The 11,214-nt window shown below is 44.0% G+C and overlaps 1 protein-coding gene across 1 annotated transcript; it reads right to left on the bottom strand.

The window, feature by feature from the left end:
* Window positions 1-465: 465 nt before the first annotated feature.
* Window positions 466-10,226, bottom strand: LOC110497230 (uncharacterized). The gene is made up of 4 exons (XM_021573231.3): window positions 9,309-10,226; window positions 2,412-2,548; window positions 2,136-2,232; window positions 466-1,930 (listed from the first exon to the last, which is right to left on the bottom strand). Exons 1-4 carry the CDS (start codon window positions 9,589-9,591, stop codon window positions 741-743), a joined length of 1,707 nt encoding a protein of 568 aa, XP_021428906.3. The 5' UTR covers window positions 9,592-10,226; the 3' UTR covers window positions 466-740.
* Between the last annotated feature and the right edge of the window lie 988 nt (window positions 10,227-11,214).

Consider the following 11,214-nt stretch of genomic DNA (forward strand, 5'->3'; position numbering starts at 1 on the left):
GTTAGTGAGCATTTCTCCTTTGCCAAGATAATCCATCCACCTGACAGGTGTGGCATAATTATTACATAAATGCACCTTGTGCTGGGGATAATATGTCCACTTAAAATGTGCAGTTTTGTCAAACAGTATCCCATGGTGGGGTTATGTTATGGGCAGGCATAAGCTAATTGCATTCTATCAATGGTTATTTCAATGCACAGAAAGACCATGACGAGATCCTGAGTCCCATTTTTTTTTTTCTGTGACGAACACAAGACATGCATATGTCTTCCCAGTCGTGAAATCCATAGATTAGGGCCCAATAAAACTACTACTTTAGTGTTTTTATATAAAAATCTGGGCTGGACTTAACCCTCCAGGTCATAATTGCAAGTGGGAAACTGACATAATATTGTTCCAGGAGTTGACATTTTACTACTGACCTTTCACCCAAAACATAAAAAAATTACGATAAGTTTGACCATATTGTCAATGGTAAGCAAAGCTTTTTATTGGTCTGACATCAAAAGCACTTGAACACAATCATGGCAGACTTACACCATCCCATAAGCACATGAATGCCCTATATTCAAATGTTTGTTAGGTTGACATGGTCATTATGACAGACAATTCATAGTCTATAATTTAAGGCATACATTCTTATTTAACACGGATTTCCAACAGTTCATATTTTCAATGTCCTTATTAAAAAGCAATTGATCACCCCAAAAATTGTTCTCAATGTCAAATTAAACAGTTTTCTAGACCACCACTCTGCTCAGGAGATCCGGCCTGTGTTTGTGCTGGTGTGACTTCAGATGGTTCAGTTGTTTGAAGCGGAGTCCACATACAGCGCAGCAGTACGGTCTCTCCCCGGTGTGGGTGCGCTTGTGGACTTTCAAAATGTCCGCCCGTGTGAAGCTCTTGTCACACATGGTGCAGCGGTGGGGTTTCTCCTGTGTGTGAATGCGTCGGTGCAGCTTGAGGTTCCAGAGCCGACTGAACTTGTTCCCGCAGAGAGAGCAGCAGTAGGGCTTGTCTGCCGTCTGGCTGCATGTGTGCCTCTTCAGGTCAGAGAAGGAGGTGAAGCCCTTGCCACACTGGCTGCAGAGGTGGCGGCCCTCGGCTTGGACCTTGATGTTGCAGGCCTGGGTGAAGGTCTTACCGCACTGAGTGCGGGAGTATGGAGTCCCTGGCCCTGAATTCGACCATCTCCCAGTTTTGTGTTTCTGCTTGTGGGCCTTGAGGGAACCAGAATCTGGGAAGATCATTGAACATTGATTGCAGGCATGATGCCTCCCCTCTCCTCCTGTTACCTGCTCTTGTGAACGATCTCTGAGGTTTAAAGAGTGTCCAAAGTCGTCAGCAGCACCATACAGGCTCTCTGTGTTGTTGTTGTGGGCTGAGCTCCCAGAGTGGATGGAGGTTAGCCCCCTGTGGCCGGATCTACTACCCAAGTCCGGAACACCGTGTTCATGGTACCCCTCCTCGTTGATCAACAGGCAGTTCAGGTCTCCCACCTCCGGGTGGGGGGATGGCATTGGCGACCCCACCTGCTCCCTCTGGCTCCGATGGGGGCCAGGCGTGTGGGAGCGATGGTGATGGTCTCCCCCCTCAGACCCTCCCAGGTTCACCTGGTAGTGACCTGCAGCTCCGTAGCTCAGCCCCCCCAGACGAGACGGAGAACCAGGAAGCCTATCCAGCCCTTCCATGTCTAGAAGATGGTCGCCACTACCACTACTGCCGTAACCAGACTTTTCAAAGCTGACCCCCAGGTCCTCCATGCTGTAGCGGGGGCGGTAGAGAGGGTCGGTGGGGTCCACTGAGTCTCCCTCGGGACCCGATGGTTCAGGATCCTGGTCTAGACCAGACCCCCAGTCATCCTGGCACTGCTGCAGCTCCTGCTCACTGAAACTCTTACTGGGCCCCGAGACGTCTGAACCGTCGGCCCCTGAAGAACACAGGAGACATGAGGTATTAGAAGCATTAGCATTAGAGGCATTGTCAATATTAGAAACTGTGGTAGAATAACTAATGCTAAATTTGAACTTAGTTTCAAGTTGATTTATTATAATACCAATAACAACATATTAGAAGCTACTCCTTTTCATTCTCATCATAAAGATGGCCTGTTGTGTTTGTTGTAAACAACTCACCGTCCAGGCAGACGCCCCATCTCTCCTGTAGTTCAGTGTTGTGGAGAGCTTCCTCTTTCAGCAGGCTGTCCAGCTTTTGACCTCCGACGTCTGCGGGCTGCAAAAGGAAATTAAGAAGTTGATTCTAACTAAACGATGGATAAACTGGCAGTGAATGAATAAACCTGGCATGATGGTCCCCTATTCCCCCTGAAAGACAAGTTCTAATCTGTTCTGCACAGTACATTTTTATCTGAAGGTTCTATAACACTGATGTTTATTCAGTCCCCTACTTACCTCAGAGGTTCTCCTAGGGCTGATGGCATCGGCCTCCTCCAGGTCATGCGAGGCTGTTTCCCCGGCCACGCCCCCACAGCTGCTCCACTCCTCCCCTAGTACCTTCTCCTGCTTCAGGCCACGCCCCCTCTCCACACCTGGCCACAGGTAAACAAAGAGTAACATTTATCTCAACTAAAAGGAAAGCTGAATTGTGAATAATGGAGTCTCCTCGCATCAGTGCAGAGGAGGAAATAAAGCATCTTACCACCAACTCAACTGTCTGGTCAGTGATCACCAAAGTATGGAAGGTACACATTACAGCAGCCAAACTTCAGAGTGATTCCTCCATATATACGGTGCATTCGGAAAGTATTCAGACCCCTTGACTTTTCACACAATTTGTTATACCACAGCCTTATTTCAAAATGGATCGAATTGTTTTTTACCCCTCATCAATCTACACACAATACCTCACAATGACAAAACAAAACAAGGTTTTCTGAAAAGTTTGCAAATGTATTAAAAATAAACTGATATCACATTTACATAAGTATTCAGACCCTTTACTCTGTACTTTGTTGAAGCAGCGAATACAGCCTCGAGTATTCTTGGGTATGATGCTACAAGCTTGGTACACCTGGATTTGGGGAGTTTCCCCCATTCTTCTCTGCAGATCCTCTCAAGCTCTGTCAGGTGTGAAGGGGAGAGTCGCAGCACAGCTATTTTCAGGTCTCTCCAGAGATGTTCGATCGGGTTCAAGTCCGAGCTCTGGCTGGGCCACTCAGAGACTTGTCCCGAAGCAACTGCATTGTCTTGGATGTGTGCTTAGGGTTGTTGTCCTGTTGGAAGGTGAACCTTCGCCCCCAGTCTGAGGTCCTGAGCGCTCTGGAGCAGGTTTTCATCAAGGATCTCTCTGTACTTTGCTCCATTCATCTTTCCCCTCGAACCTGGCTCGTCTCCCAGACACAGCTGCTGAAAAACATCTCCACAGCATGATCCTGCCACTACCATGCTTCACCGTAGGGATGGTGCCAAGTTTCCTCCAAATGTGACACTTGGCATTCGGGCCAAAGAGTTCACTCTTCGTTTCATCAGACCAAAGAATCTTGTTTTTTAGGTACTTTTTGGCAAACGCCAAGTGGGCTGTCATGTGCCTTTTACTGAGGAGTGGCTTCCGTCTGGCCACTCTACGATAAAGGCCTGATTGGTGGAGTGCTGAAGAGACGGGAGAACCTTCCAGAAGGACAACCATCTCCACAGAGGAACTGTCAGAGTGACCATCAGGTTCTTGGTCACTTCCCAGACCAAGACACTTCACCCACGATTGCTCAGTTTGGCCAGGCGGCCAGCTCTAGGAAGAGTCTTGGTGCTTCCAAACTTCTTCCATTTAAGATGGAGGCCATTGTGTTCTTGGGGACCTTCAATGCTGCAGAAATGTTTTGGTACCCTTCCCCCAGATCTGTGCCTCGACACAATCCTGTCTCTGAGCTCTATGAACAATTCTTTCAACCTCAGGGCTAGTTTTTGCTATGACATGCACTGTCAACTGTGAAACCTTATATAGACAGGTGTGTGTCTTTCCAAATCATGTCCAATCAATTGAATTTACCACAGGTGGACTCCAATCAAGTTGTAGAAAAATCTTAAGGATGATCAATGGAAACAGGATGCACCTGAGCTCAATTTCGAACCTCAGAGCAAAGGTCAGAATACTTATGTAAATAAGGTATTCCTGTCTATGTTTAATACATTTGCAAACATTTCAAGAAATGTGTTTTTGTCATTATGGGATATTGTGTGTAGATTGTTGAGAAAAACATTTATTTAATAAATGTTTGAATGAGGCTGTAACATAGCAAAATGTGGAAAAAGTCAAGGGGTCTGAATACTTTCCGAATGCACTGTACAGTCGTGGCCAAAAGTTTTGAGAATGACACAAATATTAATTTCCAAAAAGTTTGCTGCTTCAGTGTCTTTAGATATTTTTGTCAGATGTTACTATGGAATAGTGAAGTATAACTACAAGCATTTCATAAGTGTCAAAGGCTTTTATTGACAATTACATGAAGTTGATGCAAAGAGTCAATATTTTCAGTGTTGACCCTTCTTTTTCAAGACCTCTGCAAACCGCCCTGGCATGCTGTCAATTCACTTCTGGGCCACATCCTGACTGATGGTAGCCCATTCTTGCATAATCAATGCTTGGCGTTTGTCAGAATTTGTGGGTTTTTGTTTGTCCACCCGCCTCTTGAGGATTGACCACAAGTTCTCAATGGGATTAAGGTCTGGGGAGTTTCCTGGCCATGGAACCAAAATATTTATGTTTAGTTATCACATTTTTTTCCTCCTTCCAAAAATAATAAAATACAATTCATTCCATTCCCCACCCCCAAGAACCCCCCAAAACACCAACAACCAAGAGAATGAACTACAGAGAAAAAAAGGAAAAGACAGAAGAAAACAGCAAACAAATAAAACAAAATAATACATTTAAAAATGACATCAAGGACACCTAAAATCATAACAGCAATAACTACTTTATATGTTTGTGTGCATGTCTGGCACTATTACATGAATGTGTGTGATCTTGTATGTGTTTATTTGAATGAGAGTGTTTGTATATGCATGTGTAAAAACACCTGCACGGCATCAGCCTCAGGCAAACCGGCATTAGTTGTAAAAACACTGCCACTTAGTGGCCTTATGGCAAGGTGCTCCATCATGCTGGGAAAGGCATTGTTCGTCACCAAACTGTTCCTGGATGGTTGGGAGAAGTTGCTCTCGGAGGACGTGTTGGTACCATTCTTTATTCATGGCTGTGTTCTTAGACACAATTGTGAGTGAGCCCACTCCCTTGGCTGAGAAGCAACCCCACACATGAATGGTCTCAGGATGCTTTACTGTTGGCATGACACAGGTCTGATGGTAGCGCTCACCTTGTCTTCTCCGGACAAGCTTTATTCCTTGCAGGTAACCATGGTTGACAGAGGATGAACAATGATTCCAAGCACCACCCTCCCTTTGAAGCTTCCAGGCTGTTATTCGAACTCAATCAGCATGACTGAGTGATCCCCAGCCTTGTCCTCGTCAACACTCACACCTGTGTTAACGAGAGAATCACTGACATGATGTCAGCTGGTCCTTTTGTGGCAGGGCAGAAATGCAGTGGAAATGTTATTGGGGGATTCAGTTCATTTTCATGGCAAATAGGGACTTTACAATTCATCTGATCACTCTTCATAACATTCTGGAGTATATGCAAATTGCCATCATACAAACTGAGGAAGCAGACTTTGTGAAAATTAATATTTGTGTCATTCTCAAAACTTTTGGCCACGACTGTATGTATGTATGTATGTATGTATGGATGGATGGATAGATGGATAGATTAGGTAAGAGTACCAGTCAAAAGTTTGGACACATACTCATTCAAGAGTTTCTTTATTTGTACTATTTTCTACATTGTAGAATAATAGTGAATACATCAAAACTATGAAATAACACATATGGAATCATGTAGTAACCAAAAAAGTGGCCACCCTTTGACAGATTTGCACACTCTTGGCATTCTCTCAGCCTCTGAGGTAGTCAACTGGAGTGCATTTCAATTAACATGTGTGCCTTGTTAAAAATTAATTTGTGGAATTTCTTTCCTTCTTAATGCGTTTGAGGCAATCAGTTACGTTGTGACAAGGTATACAGAAGATATCCCTATTTACTTTAAGACATGAAGATCAGTCAATCCGGAGAATTTCAAGAACTTTGAAAGTTTCTTCAAGTGCCTTTGCAAAAACCATCAAGTGCTATGATGAAACTGGCTCTCATGAGGACCGCCACAGGAAAGGAAGACCCAGAGTTACCTCTTCTGCAGAGGATGAGATCATTAGTGTTACCAGCCTCAGAAATTGCTGCTTAAATAAATACTTCACAGAGTTCAAGTAACAGACACATCTCAACATCAACTGTTCAGAGGAGACTGCGTGAATTAGGCCTTCATGGTCAAATTGCTGCAAAGAAACGACTACTAAAGGACACCAATAAGAAGACTTGCTTGGGCCAAGAAACACGAGCAATGGACATTAGACCGGTGGAAATATGTCCTTTGGTCTGATGAGTCCAAGTTTGAGAGTTTTGGTTCCAACTGCCGTGTCTTTGTGAGACGCAGAGTAGGTGAACGGAGGATCTCTGCATTTGTGGTTCCCACCATGAAGCATGGAGGAGGTGGTGTGATGGTGCTTTACTGGTACACTGTTTGTGATTTATTTAGAATTCAAGGCACACTTAACCAGCATGGCTACCACAGTACTCTGCAGCGATACGCCATCCCATCTGGTTTGTGCTTAGTGGGACTCATTTGTTTTTCCAACAGGACAAACACCCAACACACCTCCAGGCTGTGTAAGTGTAACAATTTTGCTTCCGTCCCTCTCCTCACCCCTACCTGGGCTCGAACCAGACACCCTCTCGAACCAGGCACACATCAATAAGTCACCCACAAAGCACCGTTACCCATCGCTCCACAAAAGCTGCGGCCCTTGCAGAGCAGGGGGAACAACTACTTCAAGGTCTCCGAGCGAGTGATGTCACTGATTGAAACACTATTAACACACACCCCGCTAACTAGCTAGCCATTTCACACCGGTTACATAAGGGCTATTTGACCTAGAATGAGAGTGATTGAGTGCTGCATCAGATGACCTGGCCTCCACAATCAAATCAAAGTTGATTTGTCACGTGCGCCGAATACAACAGATGTAGTAGATCTTACAGTGAAATGCTTACTTACAGGCTCTAACCAATAGTGCAAAAATGGTGTTGGGTGAACAACAGGTAAGTAAAGAAATAAAACAACAGTAAAAAGACAGGCTATATACAGTAGCGAGGCTATATACAGTAGCGAGGCTACATACAGACACCGGTTAGTCAGGCTGATCACCCGACCTAAACCGAATTGAAATGGTTTTGGATGAGTTGGACCACAGAGTAAAGGAAAAGCAGCCAACAAGTGCTCAGCATGTGGGAACTCCTTCAAGACTGGTTGAAAAGCATTCCAGGTGAAGCTGGTTGAGATAATGCCAAGAGTGTGCAAAGCTGTCATCAAGGCAAAGGCTGGCTACTTTGAAGAATCTAAAATATTTAGATTTATTTAACACTTTTTTGCTTACTACATGATTCCATATGTGTTATAGACAATAGTAAAAATAACAAAAAACCCTTGAATGAGTAGGTGGGTCCAAAATTTTGACTGGTACTGTGTGTGTCATATATATATATATATATATATATATATATATATATATATATATAGATATTATATATTTATATTATATATATATATAAATATATATACACTGCTCAAAAAAATAAAGGGAACGCTAAAATATCACATCCTAGATCTGAATGAATGAAATATTCTTATTAAATACTTTTTTCTTTACATAGTTAAATGTGCTGACAACAAAATCACACACAAATTATCAATGGAAATCAAATTTATCAACCCATGGAGGTCTGGATTTGGAGTCACACTCAAAATGAAAGTGGAAAACCACATTACAGGCTGATCCAACTTTGATGTAATGTCCTTAAAACAAGTCAAAATGAGGCTCAGTAGTGTGTGTGGCCTCCACGTGCCTGTATGACCTCCCTACAACGCCTAGGCATGCTCCTGATGAGGTGGCGGATGGTCTCCTGAGGGATCTCCCAGACCTGGACTAAAGCATCCGCCAACTCCTGGACAGTCTGTGGTGCAACGTGGCATTGGTGGATGGAGCGAGACATGATGTGCTCAATTGGAGCCTTGCTCTTGCAGGAATTGCTGACACTCCAGCCACATGAGGTCTTGTCATTGTCTTGCATTAGGAGGAACCCAGGGCCAACCACACCAGCATATGGTCTCACAAGGGGTCTGAGGATCTCATCTCGGTACCTAATGGCAGTCAGGCTACCTCTGGCGAGCACATGGAGGGCTGTGCGGCCCCCCCCCAAAGAAATGCCACCCCATACCATGACTGACTCACCGCCAAACCGGTCATGCTGGAGGATGTTGCAGGCAGCAGAACGTTCTCCACGGCGTCTCCAGACTGTCACATCTGTCACGTGCTCAGTGTGAACCTGCTTTCATCTGTGAAGAGCACAGGGCGACAGTGGCGAATTTGCCAATCTTGGTGTTCTCTGGCAAATGCCAAACGTCCTGCACGGTGTTGGGCTGTAAGCCCAACCCCCACCTGTGGACGTCGGGCCCTCATACCACCCTCATGGAGTCTGTTTCTGACCGTTTGAGCAGACACATGCACATTTGTGGCCTGCTGGAGGTCATTTTGCAGGGCTCTGGCAGTGCTCCTCCTGCTCCTCCTTGCACAAAGGCGGAGGTAGCGGTCCTGCTGCTGGGTTGTTGCCCTCCTACGGCCTCCTCCAAGTCTCCTGATGTACTGGCCTGTCTCTTGGTAGCGCCTCCATGCTCTGGACACTACGCTGACAGACACAGCAAACCTTCTTGCCACACCTCCCATTGATGTGCCATCCTGGATGAGCTGCACTACCTGAGCCACTTGTGTGGGTTGTAGAGTCCGTCTCATGCTACCACTAGAGTGAAAGCCCTGCCAGCATTCAAAAGTGACCAAAACATCAGCCAGGAAGCATAGGAACTGAGAAGTGGTCTGTGGTCCCCACCTGCAGAACCACTCCTTTATTGGGGGTGTCTTGCTAAATGTCTATAATTTCCACCTGTTTTCTATTCCATTTGCACAACAGCATGTGAAATGTATTGTCAATCAGTGTTGCTTCCTAAGTGGACAGTTTGATTTCACAGAAGTGTGATTGACTTGTAGTTACACAGAGAGAGACAGAGACAGAGAGAGAGAGAGACAGAGAGAGAGAGAGAGAGATACTGTCTTTAGATGTCTCTCTCTATACCTGTCTGTGAGGCTCCAGAGCTTCTCTCCTTGGCTTCGTCGTTAGCTCTTCCACAGTCCGCACACTTCCCGATACGGCCTCCCTCTCTGTCCCTATCCCTGCGTCTGTTCTCCGACCACTGCAGCCGCTTCTTCAGGGACTCGACCTGCTCCCGGCTCCGGGACACTTCCTTCATGAAGCTATCGTCCACCAGCCTTGTGATCTCGTACATAGCAGCCTTGAATACCGTCTCCATGACTCCGGAGAGCTGAGACTGGAAGGTTAAGGTGGCTTCGGACATCATAGCAAACTGTCTATGTGTAACTAGATACAGTTACGAATTCGTAACGTTTAGTTACTTTTGTACAGGCGAATCAGTCCTGCGATCGAGTCAAAAAAAATGATAGGAAGCTAATGTTTGCAGCAAATATACTGGAAACTAAACCCTTCTGTCTGTGTTAACAGGCTAGCAAATCTAGCTACTATTGGAAGTTGTTGTCTGACTCAGTGACTGTCCTAGTAATACGTTTTTATCATTTCGAGAGATAAGATGCAGCAGTTAATGTACATGAGGCTATTGTAATAAATATAAATAACAGAGATAATGAGAGATGGCAGTTAGCTTGTTAGCTAGTTAGAGCCAACGCAAAAAGCATACACAAAAACAATAGACTTTCCGGAAACAAACCTACGGATCGAGTAGTAGGACAATCTACATTGGAACGATGAGAGAAAATACGACCTTTCTTTGAACAAAACATCTGTACGTTTACTGTAAATAAGATTCGAAATTTAATTCGGCTATTATTATACGATTCGAATACTGATCAGTGCCGTTGTAGGCTATTTATTGTGTAAATGATTTACAGGAAATCTACACCGAAGCGATTTATCCCGCCCTCCACTCAGCCCTATGCGGGCCCTGGTCCAAAGTGGAGTGGACTAGGAATAGGGTGTCCAAAACTAGGTTTCTATCCAATTGGACTGTTAGGTTATATCAGTTATCCTGTTAGAAATTTTGTGCAGAATCCACTCCGCTGTTTCAGATGCAACGTTTATGGTCATGTTGCAGCAGTGCCCTTACGAAAAAAGATTGCAGTCACAGTGCAGTATAACTGCAGTATGCAGCAAATACTGCGTTCAAAATAACCGTTTTTTTTATGTCAGAATTTACTTGTAATTTAAGCTTTAAGCTGAATCCATGAATTAAATGCACGTATATTTATAATTCCATTCTCAGTATTTTCTTCATTGTCTATTACTGTAACTCAACCATAGTCGTGTGTACATATTCATTATCTTTATGGAGTCAGATAAACATTTTAATAGGCTAACTGCTTAGTCTCATGTGATGTATATATAATATACTGTGTGTTAACATATCAAATATTAGTGCCCACTATAGTGCTCCATCTCTCTTAGCTGTGAATTCAAAACCCAGCTGTGTTAGTTCGTATTAAACAGGGATCCCAATAATGTGCATATTGCTTGCTGTTTGGGGTTTTAGGCTGGGTTTCTATACAGCACTTTGAGATATCAGCTGATGTACGAAGGGCTATATAAATACATTTGATTTGATTTAGTTTCACAGGGATTGGGAAGGACTTGTACTTTTATGTTTTTATGTATTGATTGATTACACGTATTAAAGCCTTTGCTGATTAACATTTACAGTCGCTTTTGTTGTTTGGAAGAATCATGCCATGACAGAAAGATGTAGTAAAAGTGTAGAAAATAAAAAGTTGATTTTGAATTAGCAGTTGATTAATTGTTTTAAAAAAACAACAGAAATTCTGGTTACTTGTCATTTGTTATTCATTAGGTAAGTTAGATGCCTGAAATCAAGTTTATGGTTTTTATGTCATGGTCATGGTTTTTATGTTCTGCAGGTTTAAGCTACTTACTTGAAAGACTGGGAAGTTTCACT

The sequence above is a fragment of the Oncorhynchus mykiss genome, chromosome 10 (assembly GCF_057628025.1).
Source record: "Oncorhynchus mykiss isolate SJ-2025 chromosome 10, ASM5762802v1, whole genome shotgun sequence".
NCBI classification, from domain to species: domain Eukaryota; kingdom Metazoa; phylum Chordata; class Actinopteri; order Salmoniformes; family Salmonidae; genus Oncorhynchus; species Oncorhynchus mykiss.